Here is a 21,979-nt window from a genome sequence, read left to right as displayed (position 1 = left end):
GCTGAACAGGCAATAGTTGCAGTGAAGGATTTCTGGAGGCTGTAAAAGGAGCTTGGCTGGGAGGGAGAGGGTGGCAATGCTTGGCAAATGTAGCGAGCAGCTGGAGAGGAGGTGGAGAAGCAGGATGATGTCACGTTGTGTGGAAGATCTGCTATCACTGCAGCAGACTATGGCAATGAAAGCCTCTCTCCATGCAGGCAGTGTCACAGCAGACTGACTTGCTTGGTGGATATGGGGAATATTTCTTCTCTTCCCCCTTGCCTCTCTCCATGCTGCATTATCTGCTTGGGATTGATCTTCCCAACTCCTAGGTCATCATTCTAGTACCTCCATTGGAGCCTAAGTAGGCAAAAACTGCCTGGAAGCTGGTTCCCCAGGTTAACAGGATTGTGGTTTTGCCTCTCTCTGTACAGCTCGTGTCTGCTGTTGTGGAGTACGGAGGGAAACGGGTGCGGGGCAGTGACCTGTTCAGCCCCAAGGATGCTGTAGCCATCACCAAACAGTTCCTCAAAGGACTGAAGGTATGGATCTGCCACTGGTGAAATAATGATGGTGTGAGTCAAAATTACAGTCAGGGAGCAGGACTCGCAGGCAGTGCAATGCCACGTGTCATGGATTTCAGAGATTTAATAGTAAGTGCACTGGGCTTTTAGGGCATAATTCTCATTGAAGACAATGGGAGTTAGTTGCTGAAAAGCCTCTCGAGATCTGGACGTTGGTGGTTAACACTTGCTGTGTCCAACAGGTGCTGCTGCTCCTTTTACGTGCCCTTGTTCATGTCTCTCAGCCCGCCGCCTCGCTGTATTCATTCCTAACAAGAGCTTCTCTTGCACCGTAGGGCGTTGAGAACGTGTACACGCAACACCAGCCTCTCCTTCAAGAAACACTAGATCAGCTCATCAAAGGCAAACTCAAGGACAGCCAGTACCCCTACCTGGGTCCCAACACGCTCCGCGACAGGTACGTGGGGCCTTTTAGGGGGCAGAGCTTGGAACTGAAATGGATCTGCTCCTCCCAGTGCTGCCACTTGCTTTGGTGTTTGCCAGCAGATGAACAAAACTTCGTCTTGGCAGAGAAATGTCTTGATTGTAGGTCTTTCTTGTCTTCTCAAGTAGATGCCCTGGAGAGGGCTATTAAGCCTGAAACACAATTGTCTTTTCTTACTGGCCAAGATGTGACTATCCCATTGTAAGGGCTCAGGTAGAGGATAAAGCCATTGCACCAAACTGCCAGAATGTTCACACGATGGATTTCAACATGCCCCCTAACTTCACTCCATGCCATCTGGCTTTTATTTGTAGAATACCAGAAATAGTTCAACCACAAGCTCTCCCTTCTGAGCCAGTTACTATTCCTGATGAGAATGGGATCTTGCTGAATGTGGCTAATAACTGTAATTGAGAGGAGCTCTGGGTGCTTGGTTCTCGCTGGCTTTGCTGGAACTAAGCTAATTTGTTGTCAAAGAAGTAATGAAAGGTAAACGTGGGCCTCAGAGAGAGGGCACTGAGTCAGTAAGGAGAGGGGTTCTCCTCCCCCTCTACTCTGCCCTGGTGAGGCCACATCTGGAATATTGTGTCCAGTTCTGGGCCCCACAGTTCAGGAAGGACAGGGAACTGCTGGAGAGAGTCCAGCACAGAGCCACCAAGATGGTGAAGGGAGTGGAGCATCTCCCTGCTGAGGAAAGGCTGAGGGAGCTGGGGCTCTTTAGCTTGGAGAAGAGGAGACTGAGGGGTGACCTCATTAATGTTTATCAATATGTAAAGGGTGAATGTCAGGAGGATGGAGCCAGGCTCTTCTCAGTGATGCCCAATGGTAGGACAAGGGGCAATGGGTGTGAGCTGGAACACAGGAGGTTCTGCTTCAACTGGAGAAGAAACTTCTTTCCAGTGAGGGTGCCAGAGCCCTGGGACAGGCTGCCCAGGGAGGGGGTGGAGTCTCCTTCTCTGGAGACATTCAAGACCCGCCTGGAACCTTCCTGTGTGATCTCATTGAGGTTCCTGCTCTGGCAGGGGGGGTGGACTGGATGATCTTTTGAGGTCCCTTCCAATCCCCAACATTCTGTGATTCTGTGTGACAAGTCCTCCAACAGCATTCTGTAGAAATCTCTCCTTTCTTTGGCACTGCCATTTCCTTTCTGTAAATTAAGCTTCTGGAGTGTGCTGGTCAGGTATTTATATTCCTTCTAGTGGTAGTCCCTTTTGAGGAGAAGAGCCTTCTGTTGCTTTGCTTCCTTTGGGTGATCCATGATGAGGTCATCACAGTGATTCCCTGAATCTTCTCCAATCTCAGTTTAATGCCCTGGGGTTCTGTGGAAGATGTTCCACTTGCAGCATTACCACAATTGTCATTCCCTTCACACACCCTGTATTACTGGCTTTTTATCAGCCACTGCCACATATTTAGTGAAGCAGAAAATAAATTCAGAGTAGGAATTCTCAACAAACGAGGCGGCTGTTGCAGGTGGTTTGGGTTAAATGGAAACCACAGACTCATTTGGAGCAGGAGAGGAGTTGATTGAGGACCCAGGTTGAGCGGTGTCGAGCGGGTGAGAGGGGTGGAAGCGCGTCAAAGAGCGAGTGTTCATGTCTTGCTCTCTTTGAGATGCACACACAGTGCTCCTCCTCCTCAGCCCTGCCTTGGGACATTTTGATCCATCTGATGAAAGTGCAAATGTCTTTTGTAGCAGGGAGAGATCCAAATTCCATGTCAGGCTGACAGCAGGGGACATTAATAATTTTATTTATGAATAAGAAAGAATTATAGTGGGTTTAAGCTGAAAGAGGGGAGGTTTAGATGAGATATTAGGAAGAAGTTCTTCACTGTGAGGGTGGTCAAACACTGGAACAGGTTGCCCAAGGAAGTTGTGGCTGCTCCTCCCTGGAAGTGTTGAAGGCCAGGCTGGATGAGGCTTTAAGCAACCTGGTCTAGTGGAAGGTGTCCCTGCTGCTGGCAGGGGGGTTGGAACTGGATGATCTTTAAGCTCCCTTCCAATCCAAACCAGTCTATGATTCATTCTATAGTCATACAAGAGACAATTTGTTTGTGTATGTCCCTGCTAGGCCAAAAGAATATCTGCCTTACTCTAGATTTTCCCTTTACAATAAAATGGTGAATTTTGGGTAGGGTGGATGGGTGGTTTGAATAGGTGTGGAATATCAAGGCCTCTAGGAACAGAAACACTCTCCTCTCTCTCCTTGAAACCAGCTCTTGACTGAGATGGATTTCAGCTCAACAAAAAGATGTTGACAGATGTGGTTTAGAATCCCAGAATCCCAGACTGGTTTGGGTTGGGAGGGACCTTAAAGCTCATCCAGTCCCAACCCCCCTGCCAGCAGCAGGGACACCTTCCACTAGACCAGGTTGCTCAAAGCCTCATCCAACCTGGCCGAGAACACTTCCAGGGAGGAGCAGCCACAGCTTCTCTGGGCAGCCTGGGCCAGTACAGGAAGTAGATCTGCAATGAGACCTGCAGAACAGCAGTAACTGCATCCAGACATCCCTGACCTGGGTTTGTTCTGAGCTCACTAGAAATGAAATGATCTTCTGACCTTTATCTTGTCTTTTTCGGTTCCCACTTCTGTTTTCCTGAGCTGTATTTCACTTAGATTCCTCTTCAAATGTTTCTGGAAAAGGGGAGAAAAACCTGCTCCTGAGAATCCTGCTACAAAGAACATGCAAATAATTTATTTGAGGGAGCATGAGAAGGGTTTAATCCCGACCTCAAACTGAAGGAAAACACAAGTTGGATGAAGGGAAATGGAGTTTGCACCTCACTCCCTTGTCTGCAGCACCTGTACTCTTGTTTCTTAGCTAAACAAGATGAATCCTCTAGTTTTGTTAAATCTCAAAATACAAAGGCAGAGCTTCCAAACTGTTCTTTCCCTTAAATTTCTCGTGGTTTTTCTTTGGTCTGGGATTGTCCTTGGGACAGTGGCCAGGTCCAGCAGTGCTGCTGCTGGGTCAGGTGTCTGCAAAATGATCAGAAGCGTAAGGGCACATGGTTTTTTCGGGTTGTTTCCTGATGGGAATGGTGGATTTGGTTGAGTTTAAGAGCTGTAGGAATGAGGGTTTGTAACTGACAAAAAATAGGCACCTATAAAATACTTCTGGATCTGGTCTTGCTTCATAAAACGGGGGCCACAGCCCTGTGTTATCTCTAAAGTATGAATATTTAATGTCATAAAAAATGGGGGCTTGTCTCAAACCAGGTTTTAGTTATCAGGTTTGGAAGAAAAAAGGCTCACTTGATGGTTTTGCCTTAGTGCCGAAGCAACTGAGCGAGGAATTTAGATTTAATAATTTCCCAAAATTTAGTGTAATAAATGGCAGCCCAAGGCAAACTGGGCTACGCTGCCTTCGTGCTCTCTGCCTTCAGAGGATGGTGTTCCAGTGATTGGCAGGAGTTCAGCAGAAGGTCAGGGTGAAACGCTTTGTATTTTTTGATCAAAGGGATGCAGTTGCTTGAACAGCAAAGAATTTGAAAGGATTCTTTTTAACTATTTCTTTCTGTATTAAACATGACACTATTGCAAGGGAGGAAAAGCTCCTGGTCCAGATTCAGCTGTGGAATTTGGCAGCAGCGAAGGAAAGGCTCTCTGTGCAAAGCACTGAGCAGGGTTCAGAGGAGAGAGTGAGAAGCAATTTTGCTTTCTTTTGCTTCTCCTCTATTTCCTGCTGTGTTAAAGATCATCCTTTTCTCATCTGCTATCAGCCTGCAGTCCCTTCCACTTTGCTACTGGAAAGTACGAGCTAGAAAAGTTCCTGAAGCCTCTCCCTGTCCCAGCAGTCGGTGGGAGCCCCGGCTGTGTCACGTGCTGTACCAGATGCCTCCTGAGGTTTGTGAGCCCATCGGTGTGCTCTGCTCGCCAGGCTCTGCCAGAGCTTCCCCTTTTGCTTCTGCTTTGACCTGGGATTTTCTCTAATAGAGCATTTGTCCCAACCAGACCAGCTGGGCTTGATGGTGCTTTCTCCCTGCGCTGGGCACTGGTGAGGCTGTAGCTCAAGTGCTGTGTTCAGTGTTGGGCCCCTCACTCCACGTAGGACATGGAGGTGCTGGAGCGTGTCCAGAGAAGGGCAACGGAGCTGGGGAAGGGTCTGGAGCACAAGTGTGCTGAGTTCCCTTGTGGCTGAGGGAACTGGGGGTGTTGAGCCTGGAGAAAAGGAGGCTGAGGGGAGACCTTGTGGCTCTGTGCAAGTCCCTTGGAGGAGGGTGGAGAGAGGTGGGGGTGGGTCTGTTCAACCAAGGACCAAGGGACAGGACAAGAGGAAATGGGCTCCAGTTGTGGCCAGGGCAGTTGAGATGGGATGTGAGGAAGAATTTCTTTGCTGCAAGGGTTCTGAGGCATTGGAAGGGGTTGCCCAGGGCAGTGGTGGAGTCCCCATCCCTGGAGGGATTTAAAAGCTGTGTAGATGTGGCACTAGGAGACATGGTTTAGTGGACATGGTGGTGTTGGGTTTATGGTTGGACTCGATGATCTTAGAGGTCTTTTCCAACCTTAATGATTCTGGGATTCTCTGCAAACCTCTGATGACTAGAGTTCACTTCTTACAGCATTGAGTTTGCAGTCAGAGCACAAGACAGCTCTGGCACTGCTACACTCCTTAAAACCAAACCTGGCTCCTCAACATTTCGCATGAAGCAGGCAGCAGCCTAGGAAATACCAACAGGAAAAGGCACGCTGCTTCCTGGGGATCCAGGTGGGACTCAGCTGGTTCCCTGTCTCTCTCAAATTATGACAATTATTTACCTGCTCCTTGAAAAATCTTGGGAAGTTACCTCGTCTGAAAGCCCATCAAAGTTCAGACTTAAACATGGAACGTGAGAACCCACCGATATCATCCAGTTTAGAGTATTCTGTGACTGGACGTGATCTCTCTCCCACTGGTTTTGTTGAGGGGAAAGTTCCTGTTTTTGCTTGAGGAGAGGAAGAATTTGGAACCATTTAGAAATGTCTATAGCTGACACACATCTAAAGGGACGGGTGAGGTAGGCAGTGAATATAAAATCTCCTTTTTTGGAAGCATCAGCTCACAGCATGTGATGTGGAACCATTTGGCTGTGTGCTTTAACATCTCAGCTCACACATACTGCCCTGGAGAGCAGGGACAGTACTGCTATTGCTCAATCATATCTATTATCTTGTGTTTAGTGTGGTTTGCATTTTGTGGATTTTAATTTTTTTTTTTAAGGCAAAACTTTTGGCTGTGTCCTTGTTGGTTCAAGGAAGTTGGTTTATTTTCCTCTTGTCTGAAGTGTTGGAGCATTTAGCTGCTAAATTGGTAGTTAACCCGAGGAGATACGTAGCCACAGCCACAAATTGAGTCTGAGGAGCACAACAGCTGGAGCGAGCGTCGCTGTAGATTGCTTTCCCACTAATCCTATAACAGTCTTGGGGTTTCTTCCTATTCTGAAATTACTTATTATTTGCCCTTGATATAAGCAGTAATTCCCTGGGTGCTTCATGAGAACACCGAGATCCCTTTGTCCTTCCTGTGGCATTCTGCCTCTGCATGGCTTAGCTCACTTTGGCCTGTCAGAAATCTGCAGGGTGACTGCCGGCTGCTTTGGGCGAGGCACCTGAAGTGGGAGAGAAGCTGCAGTTCTGCCCCCGCTCCCCCATGCCAGGCTTAATCCTCTAAGAGAGGCAGGAGCAATATAAAATAAAACATGAGCATGTTCTGTGCTGTCCTGATCCCTGGCAATCGCAGCTGCACGGGGAGTAGAGGCAGAGCAGGGGATTGTGTCATAGAGTCATCGAATGGTTTGGGGTTGGAAGGGACCTTAAAGCTCATCCAGTCCCAACCCCCCTGCCAGCAGCAGGGACACCTTCCACTAGACCAGGTTGCTCAAAGCCTCATCCAGCCTGGCCACAAACACTTCCAGGGAGGAGCAGCCACAGCTTCTCTGGCCAACCTGGGACACTGTCTCACCACCCTCACAGTGAAGAACTTCTTCCTCACATCTCATCTCCATCTCCCCTCTTTCAGTTTAAACCCATTTCCCCTTGTTCTGTCACTCCCTGCCCTTGGCCAAAGTCCCTCCCCAGCCTTCCTGGAGCCCCTTCAGGTACTGGGAGGCCACTAGAAGGTCTCCCCGGAGCCTTCTCTTCTACAGGCTGAACAGCCCCAACTCTCTCAGCCAAAGTGACTTCCCAGACTTTGGGGAGGTGCAGCTTTCTCAACCTAAAAGACATTCTCCCAAAGAAGCCAAGTGTGGCCTGACCTACTTGGCACACCTTTTACACACATCACGAGAAAATTGGGCTCATAGAGATTTCAGATATACTTTTTTTGTTAACTGATAGAGGTTTATCAGATGACTTCATTGCTGTGTGTTCCCTTCCCTTTGATTTCCCTCCCTAGAAGACTCAGACACATTTACATTTAGTTTCTAAAGCCTGACTGTAGCTAAAAGGATGAGGTGCAGCACTCTGCTGTCCCCTGGGGCTGGCTCACTGACTTGCCTTGTCACCAGGGTGCAAAAACCTGCGTGTGCCTCAGTGAGACGTTTGAACCTGCACAGTGAGCAGTTGCTATATATAACCTGCTTATCGTAAGGCTGCAGTGCAGGAGATTTCACAGGCTGTTCCCTTGTTGTGGGGGGGGGAACATGGTGTAGCTCTGCGGGGAGAGATGAGCACACTGAATCCTGGGGCTCTAGGAGGGAAGAGAAGATGGCACAGACTGAAATCCCAAGGGCAGAGCTGCTGCTCCTGGCTGGAAGGAGTAAATCCTGTGCAGGGTGAAACTCATCGCTCTGTCCAGAGAGCCCAGGCTAATAGAGAGTGTTCCACTATTGCCAACTTCTCTACAAAGGATTCCACTCTGAGCCTTGTTCTTTCCAAGGGAGCTGTGCAGTAAGCTGCAGCTGCAAGTCTTGGCCGTTATTAAGAATTATTATAGTTCCCAAAGATAACAAATTGTACAGTAGCTGCGGAAGAACTGTTCTGAATGCAGTTAGTGATGCTGTGTGTCACCAGAGGGGGTGCCTGAAATGATGGGCTTCCCACGTTCCAGGCATCGAGGCAGCAGTATTCCCTCTCCACCCTGCAAAGGGAGACTACCAGCACCTTCTACAGCTTCCCTGAAACCTCCTTTTGTCTCTCCAAATCTCCTGACACAGACCTAACCCAAACTTTCTGGAGAGAGATGTGATTTGGAAGGTTCTGCACTGTAGCTAGAATGAGAGGAAACGGCCTCAAGTTGCACCAGGGAAGGTTTAAATTGGATCTGTGGAAAAACTTCTCCACCAAAAGGGTGGTCAAGCATTGGAACAGGCTGCCCAGGGAGGTGGTGGAGTCACCTTCCCTGGTGGGATTGAACAGACAGGTAGATGAGGTGCTGAGGGACATGGGTTAGAGGTGGAATTGGCAGCGTAGGGTTTATGGTTGGACTCGATGATGTTAAAGGTCTTTTCCAACCACTGTGATTCTATGATTGGTAACAAAGATCACTTTGGGAAGGGGTGTGCACTAACCTTTTCCATTTGTTTTTCTTACCTGTGTCCTCTCCGGGGGCAGGGAGGTGGTTCTGTGGATCTGATGGCTCACACCTTTGTTCTGAGCCCATGTCCCATTCTGACAGCAGAAGCAGTTTTGCTCTCACTAGTACCATCTGCTCAGTGATGCCATGAAGAAGTCCCTGATCTTCATCCTTCCAATGTGCACGTTGCTCCTCTGGGCAGTTACAGGTGTTGAGGGCTTTGCAGGTTGGGTTCTCAGTGGGGAGTAACCGGAGACACGGAGTCTGGGTGCATCGTGGGGTCACCCCTGTCTCATGCTCCATTTACTTTGTCACTGATCCAGAGCTTGCACAGGCAGAGCAGATGAATTCTTGCTGCTTCCACCACTGCAGCACACAGCTGTATTCTAGCAGAAGTACCTGCTTGGAAAACAGAGATAAGTTTTGAGATTGCAATAGAAAGTTAATTACAGAATCTCAGAATGGCCTGGATTGGAACAGCCCTTGAAGCTCATGGAGTCCAACCATGAACCCAGCACTGACCAGTCCCCTATGACTAACCCATGTCCCTCAGCACTCTGTCTACATGACTCTTCAATCCCTCCAGGGATGGGGACTCCACCACTGCCCTGGGCAGCCTTTCTTGGGGAGTCTCCTTGTGTCAAGACTGGACTGCTCTGACTCAAGCAGGTGACTGACAGGATGCAATCGCTGTAGATTCTGCAGAAATCAGGATCTCATTGTAGATTCTCTCAGCTCGTAGATGGCAGCAGAGCTGATTTACGGGTTGCAAGCACATTCTGCTGTCCCCGAGTGTGGGAAACCTAAGTGCTTGGGGAGGGTGGTGCAGGGAAGGTGCAGAATGTGCAGGGCACGTGGCTGGGTTTGTATTTTGTGGGATGAAGGCACTTCCCTCCCTTTCCCCTCACACTACATCTCCATAACATCCTGAATTTCTAGGCTGGCTGGGGAACGCAGCCTCTGAGGTGAACTCCTGCACAAATCCCAGTAGTTCTGTAATCAACCAGCACAACTGCAGCTGATCTGTGCCCTTCAAACCAACCCTGAGAGGTCTGAAGCTTCGCCGTTGTCCTCGTTTGACTCCTGAATTGATCTTAATTTAACAGCCGCAGCCGTGTCTCCATCATGCATTAAACATGGGCGGATGTGTCGTGGTGGTGGAGCTCCACAGGGATGCAGGGGGTGGGTGTTGCTGAGGAGGCTTTTAAGGACCGTTAGCACGTTGTGTAAATGTTTAGGAGAGACAATGTTTGAAAAGTGATTTAATAAGCTACACATTGTTGTCAGTCTTGAACCCAGAAATGAGACATGGTCTGGGGAGAGAAATGAACAGCGTCGTTGCCTCAGCACCCGTGAGCAGTGCAGCATTTATCCTTGTGTTTTCTCTGATCCCATCTCACCATCTACATCTTTATTGCAGGCCCCAAGATATTATCGTGTTCATCATCGGAGGAGCAACTTACGAAGAGGCTCTGGCTGTCTATAACCTGAACCGCACCAACCCGGGGGTCCGGATCGTCCTGGGTGGGACCACCATCCACAACACAAAAAGGTAATAACTGTGTTCTCAGCTGCAGATCCTGGGTGTGTAAAACTGCTGTCGTGAGCGTGGATTTGTGACGCCTCAGGGATCTTCGTCGCGCAGTAAAACACAGAGATGTGTGGAAATGGTCCGAGCCCGGCTCTATTCATTATGGCCGAGGGACATATTACCAAGCTGAAGGTTTAATGTGCATTTGACTGAATTCAAGGACAGGGAAGTAGATGTGTATAGTTTTTTGCTGTTTAAAATTCCCCGCACGCTCTTCATATGAATGAGAAGCCAGTGCAACACACAGGAATTCAAAACTGACTGTGGGTTCTTCTGAAATCTGGAGCGACTGCATTTGATAGCAGTGAAGTTAATGTACCTACGAGTAGAGCTGAGTTCTGTGATTACACTGCTGGCAGGCTCTCTGCCGCCCACAAACCTGCAGAGCATTGCTTGTGTCTTTTGCATTTCTCCCTGGAGAACAGAGATTTCCTTATTGGTTTGCTGCTGCCTTTCCTGGGAGGTCAGAGATTTGTAAGGGCTTCACCAACGCTTAAGCAATGCCGGGGAGCGCTGACCACGCTGAGCTTCATTGATTTCCTAGGGCAGAGTCTCCGGGGTTTTCCAGCAGTTGACTGTCAGAGCTGGCAGGGCTCGTGTCGGGCAATGCTGATGGGATTTCACGTCCCCTGTGCTGACCTTGAGGGTCTCAGTTGGGATTTACAGAAAGTCAGATGGCTTGTACAGAAACCTGCGACCGCTCTGCTGTAGCTGGCCAAAGATTCCTGTCAGTACGGAATGCCTGGCTTATTTCCTGTGCCATGTCTGGTTTGTAAATACAAATAATGTTTCCTGAGCCCAAATTACTCATCTGAGTATCTGAGCACAGGTGAAAATTTAGATTTTATTGGGGATTGTTTCCCATCAGCACGGCTTGTTGCTAGCCAAGCAAAGGAATGTGAGTTCCTTCAGTACGTGCCTTGCTCCTTTCCACCACGTTCTGTCCCCGCTCGCAGCGACACTGCCGTGGCCGGGAGCCCATCGGTGATCGGAAGGAGGGTAAGGGCAGGAACGTGACAGGTGACTCACATCTCTCCCATATGTTGCAGCAGGAAGTGTGGTGAAATCTAAATCCAGGAAGAGTCCCTGGCGTTGTCCAGCAGCTGCTCTGGGTTTAAAGAGCTCCAAGAGCTTCAACGTTGCCATGTAGAAACACAAAGTACAGGAAGGAAAAGTTAGGCTTCTCAGCATTTGGGATGAGATGTTCAGAGCTTTGGGTGCCTCAGCAGTCTCCTGGAGTTCAGGAAACACGGGTTCTGAACACGGCAGGCATCGTGTGTCTGTCAGGAATACAGCTGTCAAGCACTTCATTGATCTCAGTTACTGACAGGTGGGCTCAGGCATAGCGAGGCTAAAATACAGCTCAATTTTCAGGCTGCTGCTGCATCAGAGTCCAGTCTGGTATTTAGAAAATCCCTGCACTTTTGCCCTTCCTTTTCATGCCTGTGAGGGATCTTCAGGCTCCAAAGCTGCCTGCGCAGGAGCAGTAACGATTCTCTCGCAAGGAAATCCAGTGGCTCTTGTCATCACTTGCTTAGAAAAAATGCTCAAACCCTCCAAATTCACGTTGTGTGCTCTGAAATTTGGCCCTTGCTTTAGCTTAATGTCAGATGATTGGAAAACAACTGAGCTGGTGCTGGCCCAGAAGTAAATTGCTTTTATGAACTGGGTTACAAAGGCAAGTCTGTATTAGCCCACATATCGACCAATTCCTGCCCAAATTACCCAGCTTACTCAACCTTCTGCTTTACAAAGTAGCCTTTGAACTAAATCCTGGTTTAGCCAAGCCTAGAAATAGTAAGAAAAAGAGACCAGCTGCTCTTTGACTGATAAAAAGAAAGAAGTTAAGTAAATTGTCATCTTGGAAGGACTCAAAAAAAAAAGGTTTGTATTCAGCCTGGCATCTGCTGTAACCTCAGAGTCTACTCATGAGTTTTGAGGCTGATTTTGACATCTACCCCCACGCCTGCATCAAACTTTTACCAGCATCTGTGCTGAGAACCTGGATGGTTCCCCAACACAAGAGAGACATGGACCAGTTAGAACAAGTCCAGAGAAGGGCCACCAGGATGATGCGAGGGCTGGAGCAGCTCTGCTGTGAGGACAGGCTGAGAGAGTTGGGGCTGTTCAGCCTGGAGAAGAGAAGGCTCCAGGGAGACCTTCTAGTGGCCTCCCAGTACCTGAAGGGGCTCCAGGAAGGCTGGGGAGGGACTTTTCATAAGGGCAGTTAATGACAAAACAAGGGGAAATGGGTTTAAGCTGAAAGAGGGGAGGTTTAGATGAGATATTAGGAAGAAGTTCTTCACTGTGAGGGTGGTCAGACACTGGAACAGGTTGGCCAGAGAAGCTGTGGCTGCTCCTCCCTGGAAGTGTTCTCAGCCAGGCTGGATGAGGCTTTGAGCAACCTGGTCTAGTGGAAGGTGTCCCTGCTGCTGGCAGGGGGGTTGGAACTGGATGAGCTTTAAGGTCCCTTCCAACCCAAACCAGTCTATGATTCTATGGTGCTGTCATTGCACCACACTAAACACCAAAAACCAAAGGAAGTGATAAGATCTTTGGGATGGTGCAGTTTTTCACACCATATTAGAGGTTGAGACCTGCCCTGAAAGTGTATCAGTGTATTGGATTCAGCGAAAACTGTCACTGGGCTGGGGGAGAACAGAGAAAACTCCCCAGCAGAGCTTTGGGTCGAAGGAAAGCGGTAGCGTGGGGAGCAGGAGGGGTGTGAGAAGATGGTTTGAGCTTTAGGTTCCCATCCCAACTCCACTGTTGACCTGTTGGGTGACGTTGGGTGATTTCTCCTTTGTCTACATGCACCAGAAGGTCTCTGAGCAGGGACTGTCTCTCACTTCATGAAGTTTGAGATTTGCAGCTACGTCGTGAGGCTCCACGTCTTAGATCTGTGCTGTAATGAGTGACATTAGCGAGTTAGGGCTTCTACCGTCACCGCCTTTTGGCGCAGTCTCTGAATTATTTACAGAAAAACTAGGATACTGTATCAAAATTTGCATTTCAAAGAATTAAGTGAAAAAAAGAAGAAAAAATATTAAAAAAAAAAAACAAACCCAAACCACTGTTGCTTTTTAAGGGCTGATTACTGCAAGGTCCTGTCTGGGAACTCCACATTGTCAAGGGTCCCATTTGAATAATAGCCCTGCCCCAAATGATTTGCTTTTCCTTAATGGCTTGAATAAGATTTCCTGAATGATGAGAAATAATTAAAAAATGAGAATTTTTGAGTCAGTAATCTCAAGCCCTTGTCAAGGGAAGACTGGCCTGCTCAGCCCTGCACACAGAGAGCAAGCGGAGCGCGATGAGCAGCTCAGGACACCTGAGAAATAAAGAATTTTCCAACACACTGTGTGTTACCTGCAATTCCAGCAAAGTGCACGAGGATCACAGAGCTTTCAGCAAATACACCGAGGTGTCTAGTGTGAGGAAACCGAGGTTTTATTGTGTCCTAACTCTTCCAGTAATCCACTGGCCTTCCTTTAATGAACTGTTGCTTATTTCTGCCGGATTAGACTCGCTATGACACAATAAACAAGGAGATTGTTATATTAATGCGCTGAGCGGCCCATATCAGCTCACTAATCCTCTGCTCTCATTGTTCTTACCAGTCCAACTTAAATTGTGATCAACATCTGTGTTTATAGGGTGAGGGGGGGATGGCTTAGGGGATATCCATCCTGCTTTTATACAGAGCGGGAGACAAACCAGCCCGTGGAGCTGGTTATGTTGTTAGAGCTGTGTATTTGTGGGAAGCTTATCTGGTTAAGAGACCATCTGCGTTGTCCAGTGAATATACTGGATATACTGGAATATTCCCTAAGTAGATGGTTTCAAGTGTGGGGGTGAAAAACACTCAGTGTAGGGATGAAAAATACGACGGTCCTTTGCAAGGAGGGTCTCAGAGTGGGTACGACTGGTACCTGGTTCAAGTTACCTTACAGACATGTCAGGGCGAATCTGTTCCTGTTGATCTTTATGGATTTATAGATGGAAAAAAAGGGGCAGGTGTCTAATAAATGCTCAGACTATAAAATGAGACATGTAGGCTAAGAGATTCCTTAGAAATAAATCAGGCTACCAAAGCTGACAGGCTCTGCTGTTGGAGTTTATTCCCCTGTTTGAAAAAATCCTGGTGGTTTTACAAGGTATGAGAAAAATGTTGGGTTTTGTCTTCCCTCCTCTGCCTCTTACACATAAATCCACGTTCCACACCTATTCCTTGGCCTCTTTCCTGACATTAACCTGGGGCAGGTCAGTCAGTGATAGGGTTGGGAATCTGGTCCTGGCTGCAACCAAGAGTCGTGAGAAAAAAACACGTTAAAGCAGCGAAGGTGCTGAAAAGTGAAGGGATGAAAGCCAGAGAAATGCAGAAATCACAGATCAGAACGAGTCAGTTTAGCTGCACGTGAGGCTTTAAATCTGTCCCGTCTCCATTTACTTGATTCTTCCTTTTTCCCCCCGTTCCCATTAACAGGCAGCCCTCGTGTTGGTGAGTCTAGGAGGGTCTAGAGACTGGAGATCCTTTGAGAAATGCCAGCAGGGTAGAGAAAAAAATCTGTTGTTGTCAAGGAATTTGGAGTGTTTTTCTAATCCAAGCAGATTGGCTGCCTCTGTTACTTTTGCAGTTTGGGCAATTCTACTAAAAATACTCCTATTATGACTTTGATTGTCAAAAAGGTACAAAAGCTTTCCCGGATGTGTTTTCCTGCATGATGAGCTGAGGCAACAGCTCGCTGCAGAGCTGTGCCCAGCGTGTGGGAATTGAAATGTCACATCTGCCCACATCTGCCCGCTGAAGGCAGTTCCAGTGGAAGGTGTCCCTGCTGATGGCAGGGGGGTTGGAACTGGATGAGCTTTAAGGTCCCTTCCAACCCCAAACCACTCTGGGATTCTGTGATTCTACAGCAAACTCACGCTGGGGACTCGGTCTGCAGCTACACCATTGCATCCAGCCATGGGCCAAACCTCTTGGTGATGAAGACCTGAGTGTAGAGCTCTGTCCTGGTTTTGCTGAAACCACCACAAGCTCCTCTCTGTTTTTTTTTCCTGCAACATCGTGGTCTAGAACTTCCTCCCAAGGGGCAGAGGAGGGGCAGGCGCTGATCTCTTCTCTCTGGCCACCAACGAATGCCAGGAGCAGAGGACATGGCAGGAAGATGTGGCAGGGGAGGGTGAGGTTGGCCATGAGGAAAAGGTTCTTGAGGCAGAGGGTGGTGGAGCACTGGCACAGGCTCCCCAGGGAGGTGCTGATGGCACCAAGCCTGACAAGATTCCAGCAGCATTTGGCCAAGGCCCTCAGGGACATGGTGTGAATGTTGGGATTGTCCTGTGCAGGGACAGGAGTGGGATCCATCATCCTTGGGGGTCCAACTCACAACATTCGATGGTTGTGTAATGAGCTGTAATGGAAGGCTGGGGATTATTAATCACAGGTTCTTTAAAATAAATACATACGTAATACATATTTAAATAATATTTATGGTGACAGCGAGAGGTCTCTCTTGACTTGGTTCCTTAACACTGAGCATGGCAACATCTGTAATTAGCTGCAGGAACCAGATAAATTTGGGCGAAACCCTGCTGAAATTCAATCGGTGGGTTTTCAGTTGCTCTCCACTCTTTACATTGACATTTGTGGAGGGTTGTGGACTCAAAGAGCTCTTAAAGTCAGTGGCTTTGCTGTGGCGTTAGGACAGGGAGAGAAAAGCCAACAGTGTAGTTACTGGACTTTGAACTGAAGAAGTCAGAGACCCTGACGTGGCTGGCAGTGCCTCCTGACTGCTGCCCTTCCCCGGGCTGAGAGCTGGAAAGAAGTGGCTCTGGCTTCTCCTGCTTCCTAAAGAAAATTCCAAGCAAGGATGCTGATTCCTCACTGTTGGCAAGCAGTTTTACCCACGGGCTACCAGCTCTGTTCTTTTCCTGCACAGGCAAGTGAATTTCAAAGAAATTCTGCTGGGTTTGAGGGAGAAAGGGTTAAAAAATGATCAATAATCGGCTAAAAATGGAAGACCAAGACCAGGAGGAACATCTGGCGCGTGGGGCTGACTCATCCAGAGTGCAGGTTGAGCACAAACCTGCTGTGACTAATCCAAGGGGAGATCTCCCCTGACCCACTTACCCAGATATGGTAACAGCCTGGTTGTGCCAAACGCGGCGCCGGCAGAGCCTGCTCACCGGATACCGCTGGAGTGTTTGGACCAGCCGTGGCTCCTGCTTGGTACAGAGGGAGGGTTTGGAGTGGAGTGCAGAGATCAGTTCAGATTCTGTTTGTGGTTTGATATCCACTCTCTGCTCAGAGGCTTTTCCCAGCCAGAGCTGGAGCAGCCGTGACCACGGCGCTTGATGCTCCCTCCGTTTCACGCCGGATCCTCGGCGTCCTGGGAGATAACAAAAGCCAAAGCACAGTGAGTTTATCCCGTGCTTCAGCTCAGCCCTCGGCTGTGGGTGGGAGTTTGGCTCTTCCATCAGTTTGGGGAGACCTTCAGTGCAGGAGATGCTCAGAGATGGTCATGCTGCCCATTTTTAAGACCTTGCTGAAGTATAAAGTGATGATGTCTCACTACATCTCCCTCTCCACAAACTTTCTCTCCAGACAGCAAATAAACAGGAGTTCCCTTTAAAAATAAGAGCAAGTCATTCTCTGTTCAGAACTCAAGTCTGCCTGACTCTAATGCCTAAAAATAAAACCGGAGGAGGGACGGCTCTCCAGCTGTAATCACAGAGCTGAATGACCATGGCACAAGCACTGCTCCTGGCCACCTCAATCAATCAGGCTGCTGCCCTCCCAGAATGCACATTTCTAAACAGTGCGGTGTTGAGATCTGGAAATTGGTGCAGGCATTTGCATGAGATTTTATATTTTTATTTTTTTATTATTATTAATTATTTTTTAATCCTTATGATTCACAACCTGGGCAGGTAGACACCTATTTTAGACCTGTTTTAGGGGAAGCACATTTTTTGTAGGGTTTGTGGTAAACCCTGATTTTAATTTCTTTTTGTTCAAATTTTTTGTTTAATTTCTTAATGTTCAAATAACTTGATCAGCATATTGAAGGAATGAGTCAACCTAGAAACTGGTAGCACTGTCTCACATTGCCAGAGTAACCATCCTCCTGGTAACGTATCCTCATTAGATCTTACGTGGGAGCGTTGCTGTGGTTTTACAAAGTCTTGGGCTGCCTCTCAACCAGCACAGCCCGGCAGGTGTGAGGAACCGCGCGAAGGAGCGTGTAAAAACCTGTAATCAAACAAAAACAATGCAAAGGAGCTGTAAAGCATTATTTTTTCTAAGGTCTTTTTTTTTTCTCCCCCCTCCTCTTGAACTAGTCTCAAACCTTAACCCACTTTTAGACCTATTTAAACACTGGTGTTTCCAAGGTTTAGCTCTGAACGCTTTGCTGGATTAAACGCCGCTGCGGTGTGATGCAGCTGACCTTGGTGCAGCTCCGACACACACCGCTCTGTACCGACACCTGCTTCTCACCCATCCACCCAGATAAGAAATAAATCTGTGCTCAGGGCAGGTATAAGCCTGGAAATGGAAACGCCATGGAGTGTTTTGGGGATAAAATTGGTTTTTGAAGACTGCCTGTTGACAGAATGGGTGAAATTCATTTTGCAGACTCATCATCAAGGTAGAAATCTCTCGCCACCTCACCCAGCGCCGTGCAGCCCCAGTCCTGCAGGCAGCAGAACTTCTTTGCTGACAAATATTGTTGCTTCTACAGTGATCGTGACTTCAGCCACGTCCATACGAGGCTTTTAAGATGCACCACAAGCATTCCAGAGCGGGACTTTCCAAACTATCAAACTCTTACTCTGAGCCTAAAGACCCCAACTCTGCTTCTAAAGATGTAATGGGGCTTCAGTGGAAACAGATCCGGGCTAGGACTGAACGGTCCTGCAGATTCTGATCTCAGGATCTCAGGATCTCAGGATCTGAACCAGAGCGAGACACAGAGCCCAGCCCTCTGGACTCCCAGACATTTTTGTTAACTGCTGCATGACCTATTTTTCTCTTCTTCCCTCTGCAGTTGGCCAACGCCAGCCCCTGGCAGCTGATCTCCACCTGACAATTTTTTCCTCACCTATTCCAACGTGTCTCTGAATGTGTTGTCTTTGGGGTTTTGTTTGGAACCGTTGCGGTGGCGTGTGGTTGAGCCGTTCGCTTGGCTTTATAGGGCAAACTTGTGTTTAAGTCTCAAAGTAACCAGGTTCTTGGGGTCTAGGCTCCAAACTCCCTTAGGTTTCCTTGGAAAATCATACAGAGGAGAGACTGGGATGAAGCTGACTGTGTGCTTAAGCATTTTACTGGGTTAAAACTTTATTGAGATCTGACTGAATGAATGGTTCCTGCCCAGAGGTTTCCATGTGGCTCGTTATTTAGATCCGAATGTGGTCTAAGCAGTCTGGAAATCAGAGGGAGGGTCTTTTTGGTATTTGCATGAGATTTTATTTTTTAATTTATTTTGCTGTGGATATGAGGCCAGGGAGGAGGCTGAGGAGCTGGGTGTGAGCCCAGGGAGGAGGCTGAGGAGCTGGGACCTGAGGCACAAGTGGTGACCCAGGCTGCTTAAGGGGCTGCTTTCCAGAAAGCCCTGGCTGTGAAATGTCAAGGATGCCTCAGCAGGAGGTTTCCACCCTGCCTTTTCCTGCCTTATCATCCACACAGGAAGACTGAGAGTGAGCAGAAAAACAAGCCTGGACACTCATCTTCCTGGCTTTGTTATCAAAAGGCGAGTGGGGCTGCCAGTGCAGTCCCAATCCTGAGCTGAGCCCGTGAGGAGCATCTGCCCTCATTTGGAATCCTTACTGTTCATGGGACGGGGACAAGAGACCTCCCAGACAGGATGGAACATTGAAGGATGAATGGCCACGTTAAGTGAAGATGTTGAACCTGGTGATCCATGCTGGGTGCCCCAGATTTTGGTCCCCAGATCAGGTCATTGCAGTCCCGTAGCTTGGCACTTTGTTCTCCCTCCTTGAATTCATCCTGGCTGGTGGGAGGATGTGTCGCTGGAAAATGGGAGCATTCTCCAAGGCTGCTGTGCACTTATTTCCTCTTGGATTACTGTCTCCTGACTGAAGCTGTCCCAGCCTGAGGTAGTGCCCCCAATTTTCCCTTGCAAGCTGGAGGAGTCGGTCAGTCAGAGGATGATCCATCCACCCTTCCCTGTCCCTCGACAGCAGAGGGAAACGGTTACCCCCGATGCCAGCTCTTGGGATGTTGCTTTTACACTGGAGGAGCCAAGTGTCCCTTTGTCACCTGCTCCTTCAGGGACCCTCAGTCCCTGACACTTCCTCGCTGCTGCCTCCTTGGGGAGGAAGCTGTTGGGTTTGACATGAGGGGAAGCAGCAGCAGCAGCAGCATCACCACTGGGACTGGGATCCCTGTTCCGGGTGGGTTTTGTTGTTGGATCACGTGCTGTTGTGGACAAGTCCTCTCCTTTTTGCCACCATCACCACATGTGAAGGTGTGACTCTGTCCCCCCATCCTGGTGACACCAGGGGAGAAGACAGATGTTTATGTAGATCTGAGGTTGTAGAGCACTTGTTGGTTTCGTTCAGAACCAACAGGCCATGTGGTTATTTTCTGTTTATATGCGTGAAAAGTTGGCCTGTGTCTCTGCTGACCTTCACTTTGCTTGGCAGCTTCCTCGAGGAAGTTACAGCTTCGGGGTTCCGCGGCCGAAGCACCGAGAGCTCTCAAGTTACGCCAAGGTCAAGCAGCAGACGGTGAATCTTGGAGAAACCCTGTCTCGCCCATCCGGAGTTTCCACGAACTGACCGTACAGCTTTGGAGCAGAACTGGATGTCCCCGCACTGCGCTGCTGCCGTAGCTTCCTCCATCCATGCCAGGAACCTGAATGGGCAGGAGAAGCACCTGGGCAGTGAGTGCTGGGGTTGGTGTCTGCCCTGATGAACCAGGACATGCCCCAAACTGCAGCACCCTCACTGTCTTCTCACAAACACAGACCTGAGCGGGACATGGATGTGTAATTGGAGTTGTGACCCGTGGGAGAGCCCGGGGAAAATGTCACTGTGGAAGCACAGAGTGTGCGGCTCTGCTGGCCTGGGGGGAAGCTCTGCTCTAAGATAATTCCTTAAAACACATGGTATGAGTCCCCTAACGAACATCTATTGATCCTGGCCCAGACTTTGGTCTGCATCTCTGGGAGGTGAAGCTGATGGGCACTGGAAGCCCTTTGCGCTGCTTGATTGTCTGTATATTTTGAATCCTATTAAATATCCCATCGTGACTGAACCTCTTGTCTGTTAAATGATTCCAAATATCCCCATCGCAGCGCCACCGAGGTATCATTACATTCTTAATCTTCTTTATTCACTCCTGTTTACCTTCACAAACAAACACCACGCCATGGCCCTGGTTTTTACTCCCATGTGATGAACTAGGAAAGCGTTTTGATTTATTTTCAACAATAAAAATAACTCCAGCAGTAAGAAAACATACTGGATTTGAAAAGAAACAAGGGAATTGTAATTGTGGAGCAGACGTGGGAGCAGAGGAGGTTGGCTGGCATCCTCCTCAGTGTGGGAGCTAGACCAGAAAGTGCTCACTCTGCTTCCCGTGTCCTGGCTCCAGGGAAGGTGGAGACAAGCAGCAACCCCAGCTCTTGCCTTCCTGCCGGGTGCGGGTACCCAGGAGAGACACTTGGGCTCTCTGCACCTTCAAGGGGAATTTTTTTTTCAGTTTCCTTTTATTTTAGGTACAGGAACAGTGAAAAGCAGCACAGGTTAAGAGTCAGAACAGACATCAGCAGACTGGATGCCTGGTTCTGTGGATGTCCCCTACCAATGAGCAAGTCTTTCCCTTATCTCTTGCTTTCCCATAATTAAATAAGACTGAACCTTTAGCTCCCCGAGAGCTCTGCAGAGCTGCTGTGGATGGAAAGTACTTGACTTCACACTCATTTCTCTGGCTTAATTCCCTGAAGCAAGGTCACTCCGAGCCTGGGCGCCTGTCCATCCAAAAATCTCCCTGCAGTGCTGGAGGATTGATGGGACGCGCGCTGTGGAGCTGCTCCAGGGCTCTCACCTGAAAACAAGGGGGTCAGGCTGTGGGGCAGAGTTCCCACGCCACCTCCTTAGGAAGTGTTTCCTTTCTGAGGCGGGAGCAGCAGGCTTTGTTTAGGAAGGGATGGGTGCTGGCGTGGTTTCCAGTCCGTCGCCCTCACATCAGCTAGGAAGCTGACAGGTTTTGCTCCTCTCCTCCCTGCAGGATTTACGCCCTGCAGTGCTGCGGTCCTCGTCACGCAGCCGAGTTCCAAGGGGTTTGGTTTATTTGGCTCCAGGCTCTCACCTTAGCAGGCAGCTCCATTTCCTGACAGCCTGTTGTAAAAGGTTGTGCTCCTGGAACTGGGATTAAGCGCTGGATTAAGAGACTCCTACAATGTGATGTTGCATCAACCTTTGCAAAGTGAAATTTGTCTCCTGTGTGTTTCCTTTTGGAGCCTCCTTGGCACACACATTTTTGCTTGTTGGAAAATGCAAACGTGTGGTCCAAGCCTGACACAAAAATCCTCAGGACCCATCCCTGCCCCCTGCATGGTCGTTATTTCCCTCCCTTCCCTTGCACTCATCCCCCTTGCTTCACATCAGGAGGATCCCAGCGGCACCCTTTGCAAAGGGTTTTACTAGATGATCTTTAAGGTCCCTTCCAACCCAAACCAAAGAGAGCTGCCATCAGCTGGGGTTGGCCGGTTCCCTTTTGAGGCACTTGTGAGGATTTTGCTCACAAATTTCTGTGCTGCTATAAAATAAGTGCATTTTTAGCAATGAACAAGGAGTTGGGGTTTTTGGTTCATGGAAGGCTCTAAACCCACCTCGTGCCACATGGAACAAGCTAGAGAACTTTACTCAGTAGTTTCTCCT

At 48.7% G+C, this 21,979-nt stretch overlaps 1 protein-coding gene across 1 annotated transcript in view; it reads left to right on the top strand.

Moving 5' to 3' along the window:
* VPS45 (vacuolar protein sorting 45 homolog) overlaps window positions 1-19,826 on the top strand; it is a 28,354-nt gene extending 8,528 nt beyond the window's left edge. Inside the window, exons 9-12 of the mRNA XM_010177321.1 lie at window positions 414-521; window positions 839-960; window positions 9,902-10,033; window positions 19,739-19,826. Coding sequence (XP_010175623.1) covers window positions 414-521; window positions 839-960; window positions 9,902-10,033; window positions 19,739-19,826 — 450 coding nt within the window. The remainder of the gene's footprint in view (window positions 1-413; window positions 522-838; window positions 961-9,901; window positions 10,034-19,738) is intronic.
* Window positions 19,827-21,979: the final 2,153 nt, after the last annotated feature.

Source organism: Antrostomus carolinensis, unplaced genomic scaffold (genome assembly GCF_000700745.2).
Source record: "Antrostomus carolinensis isolate BGI_N321 unplaced genomic scaffold, ASM70074v2 scaffold13171, whole genome shotgun sequence".
Taxonomy (NCBI): domain Eukaryota; kingdom Metazoa; phylum Chordata; class Aves; order Caprimulgiformes; family Caprimulgidae; genus Antrostomus; species Antrostomus carolinensis.
The sequence above is the reverse complement of the archived record's forward strand: the minus strand, read 5'-3'. Positions and strand labels throughout refer to the sequence as shown.